This window comes from Manduca sexta, unplaced genomic scaffold (genome assembly GCF_014839805.1).
Source record: "Manduca sexta isolate Smith_Timp_Sample1 unplaced genomic scaffold, JHU_Msex_v1.0 HiC_scaffold_2441, whole genome shotgun sequence".
NCBI classification, from domain to species: Eukaryota; Metazoa; Arthropoda; class Insecta; order Lepidoptera; family Sphingidae; genus Manduca; species Manduca sexta.
Genome location: NW_023593406.1, coordinates 1 through 23,441, shown reverse-complemented (window position 1 = coordinate 23,441; position 23,441 = coordinate 1). Strand labels below are relative to the sequence as shown.

The 23,441-nt window shown below is 38.1% G+C and overlaps 3 protein-coding genes across 3 annotated transcripts; 2 read left to right on the top strand and 1 right to left on the bottom strand.

Moving 5' to 3' along the window:
* Window positions 1-288: 288 nt before the first annotated feature.
* On the top strand, window positions 289-2,432 carry LOC119192174 (calponin homology domain-containing protein DDB_G0272472-like). Its single transcript, XM_037446010.1, has 4 exons — window positions 289-477; window positions 1,036-1,140; window positions 1,565-1,741; window positions 2,281-2,432. Exons 1-4 carry the CDS (start codon window positions 289-291, stop codon window positions 2,362-2,364), a joined length of 555 nt encoding a protein of 184 aa, XP_037301907.1. The 3' UTR covers window positions 2,365-2,432.
* A 2,502-nt stretch (window positions 2,433-4,934) lies between these two features.
* On the bottom strand, window positions 4,935-13,550 carry LOC119192175. The gene is made up of 7 exons (XM_037446011.1): window positions 13,274-13,550; window positions 12,541-12,665; window positions 11,966-12,044; window positions 11,049-11,108; window positions 9,956-10,131; window positions 9,359-9,459; window positions 4,935-8,169 (listed from the first exon to the last, which is right to left on the bottom strand). Exons 1-7 carry the CDS (start codon window positions 13,353-13,355, stop codon window positions 7,971-7,973), a joined length of 822 nt encoding a protein of 273 aa, XP_037301908.1. The 5' UTR covers window positions 13,356-13,550; the 3' UTR covers window positions 4,935-7,970.
* Window positions 13,551-13,952: 402 nt separating this feature from the next.
* Window positions 13,953-23,413, top strand: LOC115444566 (activin receptor type-1). The gene is given in 13 exon segments (XM_037446012.1): window positions 13,953-14,015; window positions 14,131-14,214; window positions 16,093-16,210; window positions 16,854-17,036; window positions 17,688-17,903; window positions 18,529-18,629; window positions 19,451-19,626; window positions 20,032-20,217; window positions 20,737-20,883; window positions 21,745-21,886; window positions 21,889-21,925; window positions 22,251-22,461; window positions 23,032-23,413. Coding segments are annotated over 12 exon segments (1,731 nt in total). The 5' UTR covers window positions 13,953-14,015; window positions 14,131-14,153; the 3' UTR covers window positions 23,185-23,413.
* The last annotated feature ends 28 nt before the right edge of the window (window positions 23,414-23,441 follow it).

Here is a 23,441-nt window from a genome sequence, read left to right as displayed (position 1 = left end):
TCAGATATATCTTTTTGGTTGTCTATTACCGTTAACGAGTACGAAAGATATCTTGTCTGTACCCAGAGCTCGCTTAGTTCTCTTCTTTTAATTAGCAAAAAGATTGTAGACTCTGTATTGTGCGTTTTTCAAATTACCAAATTTCGGTTTTACACCACCTAAGTTTTCAATCGTCGGTCCTTGTGGCCAGCTTTATTCATTTTGGATGACGCAAAATCCTAAAATCTTTCGTTTGATATTCTCATAGAAACTACTCTTCTACCATCTAGATCACTCCAAAACACATATATGTTATTAACAAAGAGTCCGCATTCAAATGCTTCTCAGGCGGAACAAGAGTTAAAAGAGGAGTTGGAGCGCATCAGGAACCTGAAGATCCAGGAGGATGTGGAGCGCGAGTACCGACGCAAGGAGAGGGATGCTGCCATTAAGCGCAATAAGGAGATGAAGCAACTGCACGAGGCCAGGGTCCAGCAGGTGAGTTGTGAAGTCTCAGTCTGGGAAAGGGTTGGGTTTCTCCTTTTTATATGCGAACGACTGTGATTCTCTATTGGCAATTAAGATAGCTTCCAATCAGATGTTTGATAGATGTTTGACGGGAAATACTTGATCCTACGAATCGATACTAGCAGGTGTATTTACCAGATAAAAGATTAAGCTCCGAAAAGCGACTGATTGGTCAGCTTGTGTACCAGAACATCAGCAATCTAATAAGCACATCCTTATTCTTCAATACTTCTTCAAATTATCTTGACATTAGTGGCTGGGAAACCAAGATAAAGAAACGTCTATATTAGACGATAAGATTCCTCATAATCATATTTCTCTAAAATGTCTATACTCAAGTAATATTGACGGCAATAAAACCAACAAAGAGCATTTTCATCAAAAATTATAGCTTACGAACCCCTCTGTAGTGCAATTACTTCTTCAAAAGATATCTACGGCTGTCGGTAATTTTTAGTTTTTGGCTTAAATCTTCACTTCATAAGCAAGGTCGCATACCATCTAAATGTACCAACTGGAAATTTTCAGATCAAAGATATCCACAGACTCATCGCTCGAGAGATAGCCAAAGACGAGCAGAGCTTCAACAACGCCGCGCGCCAGAACGAGGAGTTCATACAGAAAGAGAAGCAGGTATTGTAATTATCGGATTCTCTTTGGTAAATTTACACCTTTCGCCATTGCTAAAGAAATAGTTTTGATAATTTTATATAATATAATAATATCAGCCCTGTATTAAATACTGTCCCACTGTTGGGTATGGATCTCTTCTACTACTGAGAGGGATTGGGCCTTAGTCCACCACGCTGGCCTAGTGCGGATTGGTAGACTTAGCACACTTTCAAAATTCCTGTAGATAACTTCTCAGGTATGCAGGTTTCCTTGCGATGTTTTTCTTCACCGATAAAGCAAGTGATAATTCACAAAAAATACACGCATAATCTGAGGTGTATCTTCCTTGGGGTTTGAACCTGCGGACATTCGTGTCGGCAGTCCGTTCCACGACCAAACTAGGCTATCGCCGCTCTTGATAATTTTACTAACTTATTTTATCTAGTTGGACGACAAGCGCAAAGCCCGCGTTGAGCAGCACCGGCAGGAGATCATGAAGCAGATCAACGACAAGGAACGCTCACGTGCAGAGCTCCGCGAGAAGATCCACAACGAGGGCGTCGCGCTCCGCATGGAGCAGGAGCAGCAGGACAAGTACGAGAGGAACGTCATCAAGCAGAAGGTGGGGATCTTCATTCTGGTAGCAATGACATCCCGTTATCTTCAAAGACGTGCATAACTAAAGTTATAGACTTTAAAATTGTGGTTCATTCTGTTCTGGATATACAGTTTGGTACTTATTCCAGACCCGCTAAGAAAAAATTACCTTATTATGTAGTATATAAGGTTATAATCCCGTGACACACGTAAATGTCAATGTAGCTGTCAGGTTTGCTGGCAAGCCAAGAGAGGACCCACGAGTTAAATTTCAGTTGTTTTGTAGTTTAACAACTAAGTTGTAGTTTTAGTTCGTTCTGCAGTCGTTGTGAACTGTACTACGCACGCAAGCACACGGCCGTCGTAACTTCAGATCTGACTAGCAACGCCTTATTTCAGTAAATGATCTCAATTGCTATCTTTAGATCGATCGCCTAGATTGAAATCAGCATAGTTTATTTGACATATTACTACCTTGATTGGTTAACTATTCGGATCGATCCGTAGATATGGGTAAAGATAGTTAATTAATTTCAACCGTATATGGACTTGTAAATCTTCCAGGTGGCCGCCATGAGGCAGCAGAAAGTGTCCGAGAAATACGTGAAAGAAGTGGAGCAAACACTCGCCAAACATGGCTACATTTAAAGCATTGCGACACTCCATTTGATATTAATATTGCGTTATTGTCAATTATGAATATACTTTAAAATTGATATTTTGTTTTTATTTAACCCCCTTATTCATAAACGTTATTTATCTAAGGACGGAGTAACGCTGTGATAACAAGTCTGTTTCTCAGTGCTGACGGCATGGCAGTCTTCGCAGTGCGTAGACGTAGGGCCGTTGTGATTGGCTAATATTGAAATACAACAATAATAACCAATCACAACGGCCCTATGTCTATTTCTCAGTGCCCAACGGCACTAATAAAGTATATAGGCTTGTTATCACAGCGTTACTCCGTCCTTAGATAAAAAACTTTTATGAATAAGGGGGTAAGTGTTTACCTAAACGAGCATAATGATCCTATCTTAGCCTGAAGTTAGAACCTTTTTAGTATGTGCATTGCAACATCGACAATATCACTGCATTAGCTCATTTTTACTTTGTTTTACCTTGCCTTGTATTCCTTATTAATTTTATCCCTAATTTAAAATATCCGTAGGTATATAATTAATCCTTATGTTATTTAAAAATAATAATTATTATCTTTATAAATTGTTTTGACGTATCATAATTGCCGCGGCCCTAGGCACACAGTTCAGTGTGTATACCTCATGGTTGCCAACTCACATCGAGGTCTGTGAGGGCTCGCGAACATTTCCTGGCCTTTTCCCCTCCTCCCATACTAAGAGGTTTCCCTATCCTTTCCCCTCATTGCCTTTCTAACTATCCCCTCCAACTTTTCTCCAGGGCCTTGCAGTCGCTAAGCCAGGGGATTCCAGTATCCCGCAGGATTCCCCTGGTATTGACTGCAGGGTCCGATACCCAAAAAAAACTTAAGGTTGGCAAAGTTAAATAGACATAAACTGACTAAAATTACTAATAAGCGGTAAAGTTAAATTTCAGGTACTTAATTTTTAAACAAATAACCTTCTGTTTCAATAATATAATTACGTCATAATTACAATACATTATTAACTATAACAATAAACACTAAAAAAGTTTTTAAAGTACGGGTCACAGAAATGCAAATATAAAAATTTTGCAAACGCCAAAAGATTGGTATCCAAAACTGAAATATATTTAAAAAATATATATTTAAAGGCATTTTGTTTGGGTTATCGCTTACAATGAATACAGAAGTCAGAAAAGAAGATAGAACTTCGCCTAAGGGACAAATTTTATAAAATATTACAAAAGAGCAGTTTATAATACTTTTTGCAATAACAAACAACAAAGATATTATTTAAAACTCATGACCGTTTTGCCAACATTGAATTATTTGATAGCTTTTTATGAGTATAGAAGCACTCGTGTGACCCCACTTTACGAATTCATAGAAATCTAAACTAAAAATTAATGTTTTTACATTTACATTAATTAATAATACCATTAACGCCATTTGAAATTTTACAACAGAAAGTAGATTGGTCCAAATAGATTTTAAAGATTACAAAGAAAAAGATAGAAATGCCAACAGTCACAAACTTAGTTAACATATCAAGGACAGTTCGCACGTTGAAAACAAAAATGGCATTATACGAAATTTGACGGTATTGAGTTAGAGCGACATTAATTGTCGCTGACGACTGGTCGCGAACTGGATTACTGTCAGTTTATGTTTAACGAGCAAACACAAAACTTAAAAGTATGAAGAGACACGTGTGACATCTAGTGATACCCTTTTTTTTTTTGGTTTCGGTAAGGAAGTCCCTTATTACTACCGCCCAGCCTTCGTGGGGGACGACTGAGCGGTTATGCTGGGGTAACCGTGCCTTACGGCCCGGCGTTGAGCCGCCTGGAATTGATGGTGACCTTCGGGCGACCGCCGGGCCGAGTCCCTAACCCTATATACAACAACCTATGCACGGCCTACCAGCTAAAACTCCGCGGTGGCCCTCTTCGGCGCATTAGGGACGGCTGCGGGCTTCCTCTGACGCAAGTGTCTATGTCTTCGTCCGCAGCCGCCCCTGTCTAGTGATACCCTAAGTGACCTATTGCGATTTCAAATGTCGCTCTAACTCAATACCGTCAAATTTCGTACAATGCCTCTTTTGTTTCTAACGTGCTTGTTGTCAACCAACACTTCCTGAGTTATACAGACCATACATCAAACCGGTAATGTAGCACCAGTTTGGTATTTACCATTTGGTACAGATACTTGTTATTGGCAGGTGCATTAGAATTGCAAATCGACATCTTCGAATATACACCCCCTTATTCATAGACCTTATTTATCTAAGCTCTATCTTTGCTGTGATAACCAGTCTGTTTCTCAGTGCTGACGGTATTACAGCTTTCGTAGTGCGTAGGCATATGGTTGTGATTGGCTAATATTGAGATACAACTTGAATCTAGTTGGCTGTCAGATAAACAAAGCTGAGAAACACACTTGTTATCACAACTATGCTCCTTAGATAAATAACGTTTATGAATAAGGGGGATAGAGTTTATCCCGCCATGCTAGAAGATAAATGAGCCGTACTGTGTTCTTTTGCAATTTATAATACACTCGCCATTTAGAAAAAATAAAAAAAACAATTTGCATTTGCTTTTATAAAAAAAATATAATAATTACAGGCCAATAAAAAAGCGGCATCGAATTTAGATGTCCTTTTTAAATCGTTTAAAAGGAATCATGAAAACACGTCTTTTTTGCTTGGAACACATGAATAACATTCTCAAACACCACTTATCTAGTTCTCATACTTTAAACGCAAATATGACATATTTACAAATCAATCAAATTACACAATCACACATTTCATTTATTATTTATTAACTAGTACAATCTAAGGCTGTGAAAACGTCTTCAAAAAAGTCCAAGTCCATAAAGAGTATAATAAACAAAACAAAACACACACGCCTTTATTGCTGAAGGGATAGGCACTGCAAATACAATACCCACTTTTCACCACATGTTCATGATATGATAGAAGGGAGTCTTTTCTTGGTCAGACTATATAAAATTATTATAGTTTTAGCGTAAAGGTAGACACCGCTGTAGAGGAACAGATGGTTGCATTCCTCTATGGAAGGGGCAGATGTTGAGTTCTATTCGGAGGTGGTATATATGCAACGCGTCGCTCAAATTCTGCCATCGCAAGCCAGTATCGTCTGTCGCCATCTAGCGAGATTGCTGTTCGATATCACTACAATTATTCCAATATCACATCGATCATGTAGTTCCGATGATATTTACGAAATGGCGGTATATTATATTAATTGTGCCGCCACATATTTACTAATATTTCTTTGTTCATTAATCGATAAATACGTTTTTAATATTTCCTATTACTACTGTTTATTGTCGAAATCGCTCATAAGCAATGGAGGCTATATGAATAGAAAAAATAACGTTAAAATTGATAATAAAATAACATCAGCCCCGTATTATACTGTCCAACTGATGGACACGGGCCTCCTCTACTGAGAGAGATTAGGTCTTAGTCCACCATGCTACCCTAGTGCGGATTATTGGTTGAACTATACATTACTCCAAAATATTTACCAAAACAGAATCAACAGATAAATATTTTAATTAGAACTTGGACTACATTGAAGATTGCTTCACAAATTTCAGCCCATATATTTGGTAGGTATTACCGCGCGCTGTTCTAAGTAAAACAGTATTATATATTATATATATAAAACAGTATTATATATAAGTATATACTTTTGAAGTCTCTTGGTGGGATGTTACATCATTGCCTTTAAATGGAAGATACAGTCCGATTCAAACTTCTTAACCATGAACAACGATGTTCCGATGCGCAGAACAATATTTAGTGATAAAGGCGCCCATTTCTTGTTTAATGACCTAAGTTACACAAAATTCTATTTTATTCCCATTATGAGCGTCAAGAATAAAATAAAAGGCATTCTTCGTAAATATTTTTTAGGATATAAGTAGTTTGCCCTATGATCTTGTGCACCGTGGCGTCATTTTTTTCGTGTATAATGATTTATACCAGCCAATTTTCTTCATCGATATTTGAGCATACCTATGCCCATGAAGGACATATCCAATGTAAGAATTGAAAAATGTGACAGATATCTAAATTTGCCAAGGAATAACTCATGTTTTTGTTAAACATCCTTGCAAAATATGGATAGCATGACAAATTCTATAGGATTTATTTTGAGTAGGTAAAATTAATTTTCTACAAAATAAAGATAGAAATATATATAACAAAAGCAAATGTTCTCTAATAAAAATATCGCAATTTCACGAACCCCTTTTATTAATTTTGTGAAACCCCATGTAAAAATTTAATAACCGAAATTTTAATTGAAACTATATTGTATTGCCGACTTGATTGTCCTTGCAAACAAACCCGCCAAGAAGTTTGCATCAAAATGATCCATATTCATATTTCAACTCTATTACTACTTATTACCAAGGAGGCAATGTTTTCGCATTAACAGCCTCATGGTAGGAAGATGGTAATGATAGAAGTCACAACAGTAATGATTGTGTCAATAGCGGCAATAATTATAGCAATGATACACATGAATCATGATGGTAATGATGTTTAGGCGGTTGATGGTAATGACAATTAATCTGGTCGACTTGATCCATATTCCAGGGGGTTGTTATCTATATATGGGATGATGAATATTGTAAATGAAAAAGTGAAGATAATGACGGTGAGTTAACGAAACAATAAATATTATTGATGTTCATTTCAATGTGATGATATAAATGGCTACGATGATGAGGGTAGTGATCAGAATTGTGATGATGATGATGATGATAATGATGATGAGGTGATCTAATGATGAGTAGGATAGGATCAGTTAAGGGAGCGATGATGATGATGTGATGATTAGAAATAAAAAGGGGGTAGAGATAGTGATGATAAATATGATATTTCAATTATGTTTATGATAAGACAGTAACAACAATTAATATCACAAGGCAATGATGATGATGAAAATAATAAATATGATGACAATAATACAAAATATTACAATAACAGTCACGCGATAATCCATAGTCATTAACTCTACAATAAACTAACGACTAATTTCAATAAATTTTCATAACCACTACCTTTTTATCGGCAGCAAAAAGATACTAATCAATACCTGCTTACAGATCAATTTGGATCAGTTTATTATATAAAGATTTCTTATGTTTACGCGAATGTTAGACATTAAAATTTAACTATTTTTTGGATTTCATCGCGGTTTTAATCTATAAATGTAGAAAAGGAATCCCTATTTCCCTTGGTCACACCATCACGCGTGAACGGCTGGACCGATTTCACTATTTTTTTTTTGTTGTGTTTGTTATTGTCAGAAGAAGGTTCTTATGAAAAACAAAAAATTGCGCGGAAAATTTGAAAATTTAAGAAAACTTAACGAAAATATTAATTTTATATAACTGTCAATTGTTTGAAATAACTGTCAGCGATCGACTGAATGCGCGCGTGCATACATAGTTAAGACAGGACAACGTCTGTCGGGTCAGCTAGTGTTTAATATAAAATCCAAAAAAATAGTTCAATTTTAACGGTTTATTGTAATTGTAGTTAGCGATCGGATTTATTGAAATCTGCCGTAAGCCCACCTCGTCGTGGGCATCACTTCATGGCCCTCTCGCCCTGTTTCACCACTTTTTCCAGGTTGTCCTTGAGCGTCTTCAGTTGGCTCATGACTGTGGCGTCCATTAGCGAATATGGTATGTATGCTTGCGACTGGCGAAGCTGTTTCGGTTGGAGGGATAGCATCGTGCCGTCTTGTAAGCGGATGTTGCAATTAGCTTTCTCTTCTGGTGGCATTCTGAAATTGATAGGCAGTATTACTTTTGGACTGGTCAAATTGACCCCACCGTACCTTATAAGTGGAATAAGATCTAGATCAGTTTTTCCCAAAGTGGGGCCCACGCCCGGGCGCATTTTGATAGTTAAGGGTGCCAATTTAAACAGAATTTTCTGTTTTTCATTATATGTTTTGAAATTTTACTTACGATCTTTTGATTTTTCATAATTTCTTAGTAATTTCTTCCTAAAACTTATCATTTATATTTTTTAAGGGAACAAAAAAAATTTTAATGGTTAATAATTATGTATGGGGGGAATAAAAATTTTAGAAATGTTAAGGTGGGGCATGGCCCAAAAAAGATTAGGAAACACTGGTCTAGATCGTTGTACTGACGAGAGACGGTTATTCCTCGCCAATTGACAAGATTATGCCGGTTTCAAACTAGGTGTATACAGACTAATGCCCACACCCTTACATGAGCCACTGTGGCAGGTTTAACACCTAGTGTACGGTGATCGCTGCTCCGGCGAATACCAATATCCTACCACTAGCAATAGATGTGGAAGGACTAGTGTATTTGGTTGTGTCCAGTGTTTTATTCTGTAGTTCATTTTTAATTGTCTAAAATGTAAAGAATCTGTATTTTTTTGTATTACTTGAGTTTTATTTTAAATTTCAGATGTGATTTATATTTTGGACAAATTTAATAAAAGTAATATTAACAGTTAGGAAAGTGTAGTCAGTGAAATTACTTGGATTTTTTAATACTTGATCACATTATGTGCAGTATTTTGTAATACAACGTTGTGGATATTGTTTAACATTATAAAATATTAATTTATTTCATTTTAGGGAGCATGGAGACACTGCAAAAGCTATACTTTTTAAGAGTTTATCTATATATAAAAATGAATCCCAATTCCCCTGGGTCACGACATCACGCGTGAACGGCTGGAACGATTTCACTAATTTTGTTTTGTGTTTGTTATTATCAGGAGAAGTTTCTTATGAAAGAGAAAATTCCAAAAATTGCGCGGAAAATTAGAAAATTTAAGAAAACTTAATGAAAACGTAATTTTTATATAACTGTCAATTGTTTGAAATAATTGTCAGCGATTGATAGAATGCGCGCTGCAAATTCATAGTTAAGACGGGACAACGTCTGTCGGGCCAACTATTAGTATATAAAAACGAAATATGTACTTACGTGCAATAGTTAAGCACCGCGAGTGGCGAGCCCGACATGGACACCACCATCTCACCCTGCCGCGGCTGCCGCAACACCGTTAACGGAGTTTGTGGGTTCACCTGCATATAATACAAAATTATAGTTTATAACAATATTTTAATGGAATCTTGTGACTCTTCACTTCGAGGTGACAAGGTGTTATGTTTGAAAGATAACATTTAAGTTCAATATAACCTAAAACAGCCATATTTGGTACTTGCATTAAGCGAGTAAAGGGTAATGTCCAGGTAGCAGAGCATGGAGGTTCCATGGTTAATTGTCTTCAGTTATTCAATTACAAAACATTTACTTACACAATACCGTGACGGAAAACAACAAATTACAGTATAAATAAAAAAACACACAACGAACATAATATTACGAAAACAAGACGCACAAGAACAAGTGTATCGTTCCGAATGTCATGCTTAGAGCGCAAAACGGGCATCTTACCACATTTATCTTGCAACCTGTTGTTTGCTACGGAAGGCTTAGAGATAGCTCACACAAATTTGGCACAAATATCTTGTAGTTTATTTTTTTCCTAGGGAATGGAGATAGTTCACAAAACCATACCTTGGGCGTAATAACGGGGTAGTTGTTGATCGCGTTCTTGTTGTAGGCCGGCGTGCGGTACACGGAGCGCGAGCGGCGGCGCTGCGTGGTCGGCGCGGGGCGCGGCGCCTTGCGCGCTGACGCGTCCGCCGACCGCGAGCGACGCGACGCCGCGCGGGACGATGACAGCGGCACCGCTGACGCACAACACATGCACGGATAGGGTATAGCATTGCCAGAGCGTCGATGCTCGCTCGGACGATAATCCCGAGCAACCACGCTGGGCCATAAGTTCGGTGATATCAACATAAGCGTACCGCTAATCCACCCAGTGGCGATAACGGTAATGATATTTTTCCCGTGAAAAATAAAACACTGCTATAGCGTGTATGAATTTGAATGATTGTGAAAGCAATTATGTGTTTTTAAAGGTTTTAATCCAAGCAATATTTTTGGATTATGGATGGTAATGATAATTAGTTGACAATTTAAAATTTGTATCGATAATTACATAGAGATTAAAATACTAATGATTATTCCAGATACTCCTTTAAGCATGAATTAAATGCTAAGCAAAGATGGATGATGAGTCTATACCAAGAAATATTTCTATGACCAATGAAAACCTCACAAATTTTACAAACTAAATATTGCATCCACAAAATTTATCTTTACCATTAATATATGCTCTACACAAACAGAAACTGAATGTATATTAATAATTATTTAATATATTATACACTGTCCCACTGTTGGGCACGGGCCTCCTCTACTACTGAGAAGGATTAAGCCTTAGTCCACCACGCTGGCCTAGTGCGAATTGGTAGACTGCACACACCTTCGAAATTCCTATAGAGAACTTCTCAGGTATTCAGGCTTCCTCACGATATTTTCCTTCACCGTTAAAGCAAGCGATAATTCACAAATAATACACACATAATTTTTTTTAGAAAAGTCAGAGGTGTGTGCCGTTTGGATTTGAACCTGCGGACATTCGTCTCGACAATCCGTTCCACAACCAACTAGGCTATCGCCGCTTTTCAGAAAAATTACACAATTTTCAGAGGTTTTCATCGATCACCAACGCAGTAAGCTATCAAGCATGTAAACTCACCGATCTTGCTCTTCAGCCCGCGTTCTCCGGAGCCCTGGGACGAGTTCTCGGTGAGGTAGCCTGCCCCCAGACAGCCCGGTTAGTGGAAACATGGCATGGTGGTGTTAGTTCAAACAACCAATGTTCAAGATATGAATGAGTTTGGGACAAGTAATTAGAAGAAATATTTTAATTAAATTAGTAGCAAAGTACTGGATAGGACAATTATTAATTATTAAAAGAGAATTGATGTACATTTATATATTATTAGTTTCAAAATACCGGGAAAACTATAGCTATTTACAGTAATGTAGACTAAACTACAACTACTAAATTGTGAACAGTGCTATACTAGTTTCATTAGAATTTAAAATCTTTTTTATTTAATAAATCCTTCTTAGCACCAGTTTGGCCACGGCGGCTAACCTCAACGGAGATCCGCCAGGTACGCAGGAGATATAATAGTGCACATGTGTGTGCGCAATACACAGGTACAATCTTGTGTGCTCGGTCTCTGCACCGAATGCACGCACATGCATGTTGAGACATTTGTTGCGGCCCTAGGCACACAGTCTAGTGTGTATACCTTATGATTGCCAATACACATTGAGGTATTAGTGTAATATATATATACAGTTTATTTCTATGATTTTCTAATTTTCATACAATTAAAATATGAAATACTTTGTATTAATGCACTGCAGTGTGAATGATTTTGATTGTAATTTCTTTTAACACTCAAATGCTACTCAAACTATAAAGCCCTCTCAAAATATTACTTTATCTTTTTGAGAGGTTGTAATGGGTATTATAGTCACCAAAACCACAATGTATTTTTAATTAATACCATTGCTTTTGAAAATGTAAGTATATAAGTGTATGTTTCAAACTCTGGTGCATATCAAACAATATATTGTGTAAAGATAAATGCGTCATACCGTCATCATGAGAGGCCGAGCGACTCGAGTGTCGCGTCCGCCGCGTGCTGGGAGGCTCCTTGAGCAGCAGCTCTGTTCTCTGAAATTATTTGTTCTATGTTCAGATATCACTTCACTTTCTTCTTTAGTTTATAAAAACATGTCTTTAATTGTAAATTAAAATGTCTGTCATTCTAATTCCAGATCAAATACTATGACCATATATTGTCTTAACAATATCGTCATTTTTACCAGTAGTTAGCAATTTAATCAGAATCACATTAAGTAACAAAAATATTTTTCAATAATGTAATATAAAGGAACATGGCTCCTTACCATTTTTAATGAAAACATGCATATTTTTACAGTTTTGCATATTCAGCATGCTCATTTGTATATTCCCCTCATATAGCTGAACAAATTCATTAATTTATTTAATTATTTTATTCATTTAATACCTCATGGTGGAAGCCCACTGGAGTGCTATGCATTTTATTGTAATTCTAAGTCCTGTATGGTATTGATACTGTTTATTGGTGGCTGTATAGTTTACCAACAGGCATGGCATCTTTAAATTGGTTTAAAAAATATCATACCAACTGCCCCACGGTCATCTGAAGGTATGTGCTGCTGATGGAGCTGAGCAACAGTTTGAACTCCAGCTCCACATTACCAAGCTCTCGTTGGGCACGATTGTCTATCTGATTTTTTTGGTCCAACACTGAAAATTATAGTAAAATAATGGTGGTACAAGATGGATGAAAAAGAAATGATATTTGCAACAATATTTGTAATGTGTGGCATTACATCTCTTACTTTTAAGAGGTAGGCAGAGGTGTTATTATGGCATTTTGCCACTTTCATTAGCATCAATGAAAATTATAATTTTTTGCACCCAGTTACACACACCAATACAGTTATTTTTTAACTTTACTAAAACATTGTTTTTCGATTATTAATTATCGACTTACAATATAAAAAAAATTTAGAATTTTTGGGATTAGTCCCAGAACCACTCAAACATGTTTTACAACAACAAATGCACAGCATAAATTTTTTATGTGTCACCTAGTTTGGAAACGAACCAAGGACCTCAAGGTTCAACTCGAACTGTCACTAGGTTAATTCCACTAAACCTAATCCATTAACATTAAGCCGGTACCTTTGATGAAACAACTTGTACAACTGTCCTTAGGGATTCACTGATAAATTCCTGGAAGACAACCTCCTTGGTAAAAAAAATAAGTTAGCGTGCAATGAAAACATGTCATCAGATATACGTATTAAAGTTTTTCATAATTTTTACGATTAAATAATAAAGATAATTACCAAGTTTATTCAGTTTTTTTAAAGCATCGTCGTCCTCTGCTGATTTTTCTTGCTTTTTTACCGGCCTCTTGGTTCGCGGCATTGTCACTTAAAAACTAACTCGTTTCTCAGTTTCACAAGTTTACAATATTTATATTGTGGTAAAGTACCTTCAGTGATCACAGTTTTTTACACAATTTTATACGATAATTTATAAAATTATAGATTCGTGAATAATAAAAACTCAAATCAAAACATAACCGTCCATTTTCAAAAATGTCGCATTTTATTTTCTTTTTATTTTTTGGCTCTGGCTTCTTGATTCTGGAATCTGAATATTGTTCACGTCATCAATCACAACCATCGAAATCTACACACAATACATAGCAATTTATACCTTTATGATTAGAATCTTGTAGAAAATATAATTATACATTATTTCTACATAAATTATACTTTACAGGGATGTTAATAGAAAGAATTGTTACCTTGTACATATACATTCAAATATTAAAAAATATAGTGGGGGCCGTTTTTAGATTTGCATGGCTTAACAAAATAAATATAAAAATATTGATCACATATTATTATATTTTTCTTGTTTCTAATAAAAAATATACAAGTTCCATCAAACGGCAAAGTGTCACGAAGATAACTTGTTACCATGTGTGGCTAGTATAAAGGCATTTACATCCGCTTATACAACGGAAGTAATTTATACAGAGATAGTTAATTCAGCCTAGTTTCCAGTTTTCGACAATAGGTGATAATAATATTTAATTACATAAATAATGATAAATATTAAGTCTTTTATTGGACAGTTATTGTGTTATTTTCATACTCTTGTTTTTATCAAGATATGTTCTTGATCTTCTCAGTGCATTGTTATGATGAACGAAGAATGGCGGACGCTGTCATTTTCGGATATCTGTTCACATTTTTGTTGATAAATAGTTGTTACGGTGAGTTTTTTCACTTCTTATTATGGTGAAAGTATTCTGGAGAATCTCATTAGTGTTTGGTGTTATTTTCAAAGCGATCCCCTCAATATAAAGTGTGTAATGACAGGGCTTTTATAATACACAAGTTACAATATTATTGTTTTTCTATGAAAAATCTTAGTTCTATACGTTCATTACGCTTTGTAATCTAACACACTTTCCTGTTCAAGTGTTTATGTCATGATGTGGTCGCAAATTGTTCTAAGTGTACATGAAAATGGAAGCCAGGTTCTAATCAAAGATTTATTTACGTGAACCCAGAAACGCGCAAAAAATACGTAACCTACATAAGTATGGGGCAGGTAGCGATCCTTTTAACGTTTACAAAGTTTTAATAGACCATAAACTCCACTCATTAATATTCTACACACATAAAAACAGTGTTCATTACCAATATTGTTAATATCCGGAAACAAACACGAAAGCTAAATCGTATCTATTAAATGGAACTTCTTGGATGGCCTAATACCTAACCAGGGTTCGTATTATAGACACTTAGTCCATGATCAGGGGGCTATGCTAATGTTTATAAGATGTCTAACAGTGGTGGTCTTTAGGGGGGGAATCGCTCTGATGGCACCGTGTCGATGGCTCATAGTTGCAAGGTCCACATAGAAAACACTATGTTATTTCGCCAATCGGGTAAAAGGCCGTGCAAAAAGGTATCTGATTCCAACAGGCCGGCATAATTGTATCGACTGCCAAGAGGTAATCATCTCTCGTCAGTAGACATTGGATCCCACTCCACCTAACATCAGGTGCAGTGTGGTCACTTTGTTGTGAGTGTATAAAAATGCTTACAATTTTAGGAATAATTTATTTCAAATCGGCTTTAATGGCTTACATTCCAAAATGCATTGTAATGTCTCTGTTAAGACTCTATATTTAACCAAAAGTCTTTTATAATAGTTTACAATTCATTAGCCATCTTATAATGGATCAGTTACATTTAGAAGTCATACAATTTGTAAAACATTTCTTTTTCTTATATATTTTAATGCTGGAATATGTCATCATTACTTGGGTATTGAAACAATTTGGCATGGACATCAAATAAGAAGTTTTCAACAAAAATTCACAATTATAATTGGACATAGATATGCAAAACAGATCCATCCCATAAAATGACACTTTTGAGATAGTGAAGACTGAAGTTTAAATCATATTTTTTTTTTTTTATTGATATTCTATTTTATATTTTGTTAATAAAAAGTTCAAATTAACGTACTTTGTCTAGGATGTTTTTACTAATGCAAAATATAGACCTTATAGACTAGAATTAATTTGGTATACTCGGCTCATTTTCAACCATACTGTGGGTTGGATCATTTTTGTGTATCAATACTTAAATCTGAATTTATGTGAAGTTTGCCAATCATTAGGCCAGCATGGTGGACTAAGGCTAAATGCAGCCTTAGTAGTAGAGGAGACCTGTGCTCAGCAGCAAGTAATAATAATATAATAATATCAGCCCTGTATTATATACTGGCCCACTGCTGAGCACGGGCCTCCTCTACTACTGAGAGGGATTAGCCCTTAGTCCACCACGTTGGCCTAGTGCGGATTGGTAGACTTCACATCTGTGAAATTCCTATAGACTTCTCAGATGTGCAGGTTTCCTGACAATGTTTTTCTTCACCGTTAAAGCAAACGATAAATTCACAAAGAATACACACATGATTTTTTAGAAAAGTCAGAGGTGTGTGCCCTTGGAATTTGAACCTGTGGACATTCGTCTTAGCAGTCCATTCCACACCCAACTAGGTTATCACTGCTTTCAGCAGCAAGTAGTATATTATAAACCTTCAGCAATAAAATGTGATTTTATTGTATGCCCAGCTCTTCCCGGTTTTGACGCACTACAGGAAGATGGCATGTCAGGGAGCACACAAGGTCCCAATGAGCAGAGGTTGGACAACACAATCTCTATCGATAAGATGATGGTGCACGAACCAAGGTAAAATTTCTTAAATTATTATAGAATTAGTTATAATATAATTTTATGTTATTTCATATACATTATGATGTTAAAAATAATTTTAGAAGTATCTTGGTATGTTTTTACACAATGTTGAAGAAATTTTGTAAATTTTTACAAACATGCTAGAAAACATGTTTGAATGTTATGGAATGTATATATTTTTTTAATGTAAAATACGATTGTATTTTTTATGCTGTCTATGAAGGAAATTTCATAAGAGGTAATTAAATTCTGGATTATTTGAACTTTTTCATATTTATATTGTATGATGAGTTAAGCAACTCTTTTGCTTGATTGTAAATGTAACAGCTGGCTATAAAGAATATTTTCCAGTTCTGCCTATAGTTACCACGGTTTCTCAAGGTCTAGGTTATCTTCAGTGTCCAGTACAACTTCAATTCAAAGTTAGTGCATCAATTTCAAATCAGCATTGAACCTAGCTTTCACTAAAGTTATCAGAAAAAAATTCACACAGAAATATTAAGTAACTGCCTACAGTGTATTTTAAATTGTTCCTATCTAGTGGACAAAGACATTGTACCCTCAGACAGACATATCAGATTTGTATCCAAGGACTACCAATTAACTTACCATCTATATCTAATTTCTATACCATCAGATACAAATGCCACCAATGCGAGGGTGCCGCATGCGGCGGGCCGGGCTCAGAGTGCCGCGAGGCGCTATTCTGCTTCAAGTCCTCGGTGCGGCTGTCTGACGGCGAGCTGCAGCACTCGCGCGGCTGCTCCGAGCGGAGAGACCATTATCAGTTCACGTGCCGATCTAATGCGCATCATCAAGGGTATGTCATATGTTGATGGAAAGATATCTGGATAGCAGTGCCGTAATTAACCTTTTAGTGTCTGGTGCTTCTATAACTGTGATAATGCATGACCCAAAACATTCTGGCTTGGTCGTTTCTGCGCTCCTACAGTGCTTGGGCACCGCTGATATCACACTACTTAGTACACTCCTGGATAGTGACCCAACGAAACATTACACCCATATCATAGGGGCTGGGCTTGTATTTCACAGAGTTCAGTATCAAGTCTGAAAGACAAGCCCAATATAAGAATTTTGAATTGTAAAGTAATATGTGCTAACTAGCACTCCACTGCACTCATCACCCTGAGACACAAGATATTCAGTTGTATAATGTACAGTTATTATGCTGGTTTTAATGTACAGTTATTAGGAGGTTGCCGGATGCGGACTGTTTACAATAAGTCGATCTGGAATTCTTTAGGGGACGCTCATCTTCAGCAGTGCATATCCTGCGGCTGATGATGATGATGAATATCCCTCAAACCGGAATAAAAAAATCCATTGACACTGCCACTTGCCAATAGAAAAAGATATAGTGGTATCTAGACATTTATACAACATCCTAGTGAATTGTTTAAAAACACAGCTTGTACCGCTGCTCTAATCATCTTCAATTACCACATTGCAGTGTGCGCAAGCGTCACGCCGGTCAGCGAAACGTGACATGCTGCCGCGGCGACATGTGCAACGACGGGGACTTCCCCGGCCTGCCGCCGCTGGCCGACACCTCCATACAGCCGCTGCACTCCAGCGCACGCAAGTTGGGCGTCATCGTGGCCGCGTCCGTCATAGCCGTCGCCGCTGTCGTCGCCATGGCGGTGTTCGTGGTTAGACGGAGTCACAGGTAATCACAGGCATCAACTTTTCTGGGCTTCTGGCATTGGAAAGCCCATGGGCAGATGATGCTTACCATCAGGTGGACTGCTTGCTTGTTTGCCTAGTAAGGCAATAAAAAAAACAGATGAGGTGTACGGCCCTAGCTTCTAGCTAACACCTTCATACAGTCAATATATATCTAAAACTAGTTAAAATCATCAGTCTGACTCTTACTAATAATACAAATGCGAAAGTTTGTGAAAATATTTGGATGTTAGAAGTAAACAAAAAAACCGCTAAACATATTTGGTTGAAATTTGGCACACAGGAGACTATATCAGTATTTGATCCTGTAGGTAATATATGGATCTTTAATCTGATTTTCAAATTGGATGACGCCGATGAACAAATAGCTCTGTGGAATATGAATAATTTAGAGTCCGATAGTGGAAAAGGCGCTCACGCGGGCGAAGCTGCGAGCACTACCTATTTATTTTCAACTCTTGTGACGAGGGCCCATTCTGTTACGCAGTTAATTCCTTAATTAGGAAGCTACATTATTACTGCATATGTTAGCTTTCATTCTGAAATACACTTTAATAGTCAGTGGTGAATAAAAACTAGTTCTAACTATTGTAACGTTTGTGTTCTAGGTTGCGGGTGTCACGCGCCGCTCTGCACAAGCTGGGCGCGGATCCGAATTACTTCTCATCTAATGTCTACAATCCACAAGTCACCAATCCGTTTTATGAAGGTATATTTAACTTTTTACATTATAAGTAAATCTAGACTGCTTCAGTGGCGTAGATGCTATGGCAGCGCTGTAAGGTCTTGGGTTCGAATCCCGGGTCGGGCAAAGTGATATTTGGGTTTTTCTGCTCAGTTTCAGCCCGGAGTTTTAAATATGTGCCCGATATGGCGATAGGCTCGCCCCTATCATATCATAGGATGGAACCCACTAGGTGAAAAGTAGGTGCTCTGGTTGCACCCCTGCATACCATTTCAGGGATAAATGCGTGACATGTGTGTGCATGTAGTAAATCCTTTATCCAATTTACAGAGTTTCTATCAAACATTAATATATCGTTAACTATTTTGGTACTAATCATCACGACGAGGTGGCGAACCTAGTTGGGTGTGGAGTGGACTGCCGAAGTCCGCAGGTTCAAATCTCAAGAGCATCCACCTCTAACTTTTCTAAAATTTACTTGTTTTAACGGCGAAGGAAAATATTGTGAAGAAACCTGCAAATCCTGAGCAGTTCTGTATATGAATTTTGAGGATGTGTGAACACTATCAATCCACACTTGGCCAGCGTGGTGGACTAAGGCCTTATCTCTCTCAGTAGTTTAGGAAGCCCGTGCTCAGCAGTAGGACAGTATATAATACAGGGCTGATATTATATTATATAAGCATGAACTAACCTAAACAATTGATCCATTATCATGTTAACTTTTATTTTGATTGTTGACATAATTTATGTATATACTACTTGAGACATCAGTAAACACAGCGGTTAGAAAGCAATACTGAATGAAAAAGCCTTTATTTACTAAAAAGAGTGTTATTGTGCAGGCGGCGAGGGGTCTGGCGGCGCGGGCGCGGGCTGGGTGGTGGCGGTGGCGGCGGGCGACTCCACGCTGCGCGAGTACCTGGAGTGCTCGGTGACGTCGGGCTCGGGCTCGGGGCTGCCGCTCATGGTGCAGCGCACGCTCGCCAAGCAGGTCACGCTCTACGACTGCATCGGGAAGGTGTGTAGCCAGCCGCGATACTACCCAGTGATATACGGAGACAATTTGACATTGCATTCATAAGTAATACCATATACATATGAAATAAAGCTATTTTGTGGATATATTTTTTTTATATAATCATTTTCGTTCGACGTTTCGAAGACTTTGGCCTTCGTGGTCACGGGGCGGACTGAGGTGTTGGTCGTCCGAAAAGTTAAATTATCTATTTTTTAAAAATATAGATTTTTTAATTGGAATTTTTGGTTAGAATGAATTTGATGTTTACTAATTTTCCAAACCACTCAATGCTAGTTCATAACGTAACAACATAGTGATAAGGGCATTTTCCTCAAACGTCCAGGAACAATAAAGGTTTTTAGGATATTACAAACATAGTTTTATGTTTGGTGTGCGTACGCGCAGGGTCGGTACGGCGAGGTGTGGCGCGGCTCGTGGTACGCGGACTCCGTGGCGGTGAAGATATTCTTCTCGCGCGACGAGGCGAGCTGGCGCCGCGAGACCGAGATCTACAGCACCGTGCTGCTGCGCCACGACAACATACTGGCGTACATCGGCAGCGACATGACCAGCCGGGGCAGTTGCACCCAGGTATATACTTCAAAATCGACACTTTACACTAACTACTTCCCGCAGCAGTATATTGCCACGCTTTCAGATTCCTTTACACCAACGGAAGGGGTCGTTCAAGTATTACGTAACGCAATTTGGAGGGGAGGGGGGTCTTGTAAAACGTTACGATGCGTTACATGCGCGGGAGGAGGGGGTTCGTACAACGCATTATGTAAAATTAGATTTCTTATTTAAGAAAAATAACAGGTATTTTTGCAATTTTCCGGTGCTTTGCGAAAAAAATCGTAATTTTAGCGTTACATATTTTTGGAGAGGGGCGGGGGCGTACAGTAAAATGTTACGGCGCGTTACATGGGCGCGTTCAATTTGCATAATCTCCATGTTTCTAAATTTGCAGAAGTCAGCTTGCCGTAATTATTTATACGGTAAAAGCTCTTGCGGAAGAAACAAAACCTTTAACAGTAACAAAATCAGTTCTTCCAGAATGACAGCCGTAGTTAAAGAAATTTTGTAAATTATGTTGTATTTTGCACACAGTTATGGTTGATAACTCACTTCCACCCGCTGGGCTCGTTGCACGAGTACCTATCGCGGACCACACTCACGCGGCACCAGATGATGGTCATCGTGCTCTCCACGGTCAGCGGGTTGCTGCATCTCCACACTCAGATACACGGCACGCAGGTAACTTGAACCTTTGTTAGGGAGTGGGTTGGTGCGACAGCTTTTTACTTCCTTTGTCTATACATGAGAAAACTATAAATCAGACACTGGACAAATCCTGAACTTTGTATTATAAAGCATTGCGTGGATTAGCTCTCATCCACTTGAGACGTTATTTGTTAATTTGTTAGGACTTAATCTATATATCTATATATATAAAAATGAATCCCTATTTCCCTTGGTCACATCATCACGCGTGAATGGGTGGAACAATTTCACTTTTTTTTTTTTGTTGTTATGGTCAGGAGAAGGTTCTTATGAAAGAAAAAAAAAACAAAAATTGCGCTGCAAATTATAAAATTTAAACTTAAGGTGGTAGCTCAAGGTCCATTTTCATACATTTTGTTTCGGCTTTAATCTGGGTAACTAAACAAGTATTGGCAAGTAAAGAATTTAAATTCACGTCTAGTTAGTGATTAGTCTCGCAGTTGAAAGAAAAATGTAAAAATAATTAATAATCATGGATATTTCTGCCTTTAAAATTTCTTCATATTAAATTTTAAAGGCCAAAATATCCATTCTTGCCAATACTATTTTAGTTACCAGATAAGCTGAAACTTTAAATAGTATGAAAATGACTACTACCTTAACAAAATAATAATTTTTATATGGCAAGTCAATTGTTTGACGACGTAACTGTCAGCGATTGACAGAATGTGCGCTGCACAAATTCATAGTTAAGACGGGACAACGTCTGTAGTGTCAGCTAGTGCCTAATAATTACCCCAAATGACATGTGCATCATCAGACTTCACAATGTCTAGCAGCAACAGTTATATATACGTAGCTATTCTGAATATATCTAGATTGTTAACTCCGCAGGGCAAGCCAGCGATAGCTCACCGCGACATAAAGACGAAGAACATCCTGGTGAAGATAAACGGCGAGTGCTGCATAGCTGATCTGGGGCTGGCGCTGACGCAAGCGCACATCTCCGCACAGCAGCACCACTGCACCAGGCAGGGCACAAGCGGTACATGAGCCCAGAAATGCTAGATCAGAGGTACTTCATATTTAAATGAGTTTTAGACTAACAAGCAGTGGCGAAGGGTGAAGTTTAGTGAAGGTAACTTGATAGAACATATAAGTACTCGTTCGGTCTCCACACCGAACGCACGTTCATACACGGGGGAGATTTGTCGCGGCCCTAGGCACACAGTTAGGTGTGTATACCTCACGGTTGCCAATACACATTGAGGCCTATAAAGGCTCGCGAACATTTCCTTTCCTTAAGACAAGTTTTTACTGTAATCATAAAATCTTGACGTCCGCAACCATCCAGTATATTTTCTACAGACAGTCAATAATATCAATGTAATATCCATCAGCATGAACCCGCTGTGCCTGGAGTCGTACCTGCGCTGCGACGTGTACGCGCTTGCGCTGGTGGTGTGGGAGGTGTGCCGGCGCGTGTCCCCCGCGAGCCCGCCGGCGCTGCCGTACCACCCGCTCGTGCCGCAGGACCCCAGCTTCGACGACATGAGGAAGATCGTGGCTGTGGAGCAGGTCAGGCCGGATCCGCCGCATTCTGATCATCCGGTGAGCATACTATCACAAAAATCCAAGGTTTATTTTTCTGATTTTTATCGCTTCGTAGTATAGTGCGGTTACGGCGTGTGCGTGAGTATATTTCTGTTTGAAAGTGTGATGTTTTCGATGCGATGAATTCTCTTAGAGTCGTAGTGGAACTCGCTCATGTAAAGATAAAATAACTTACTCTAAAGTATTATTTTTAGAAACATGAGTACTCGTATGTGGCTTCATTAAGTAATAAAACAAAACAAACACACATCACGCATTTATCTCCAAAGGGGTATGCAGAGTTTAACTAGGGCACCCACTTTTGCCAAGTGATGGCAAAAGTAGGTGGTGGATCCCATGATGTGATAGGGGTAGCCTATCGCAATATTAGGCACAAATTCCAGACTCCGGGCTGATACTGAACAGATACCCAAAATATCACTTTGCCGAACCCGGAATTCGAACCCAGGACCTCCGAGCGCTGCCGTACCGCACATGCAGTACAACTACGCCACCGCTGCTGTCATTTAGTAACGCTTTTCAAAATGACCCCGTTCACATGATACTATATAAAATATTTTTTTCCAGACTATGTTGGGCATGGCGAACCTGATGCGCGAATGCTGGCACCAGAACCCGTCGGTGCGTCTGCCGGCCCTCAGGATCAAGAAGACACTCCTCAAGCTCGCCGCCCACGACAACTCCATACAACTCGACGACGACAACGAGGTCTCTGTCTGAACCCAGTGTAAGTGACCGACGGTAAAGCAGAAATCAATGACATTGTCTGTGCTGAGCTCGGGTTTTGATGGATGCAATATCACAGTAACTACTTCATTAATGAACTATGTATTTCTTATGTTTACGCGAATGTTAGACATTGAAATGAAACTAATTTTCGGATTCTATCGCGGTTTTTTGTGACCATGAAGGCTGCAAAGTAGGGAGAAAAATAAAATACAAAAAACCGCAATAGAATCCGAAAATTAGTTTAATTT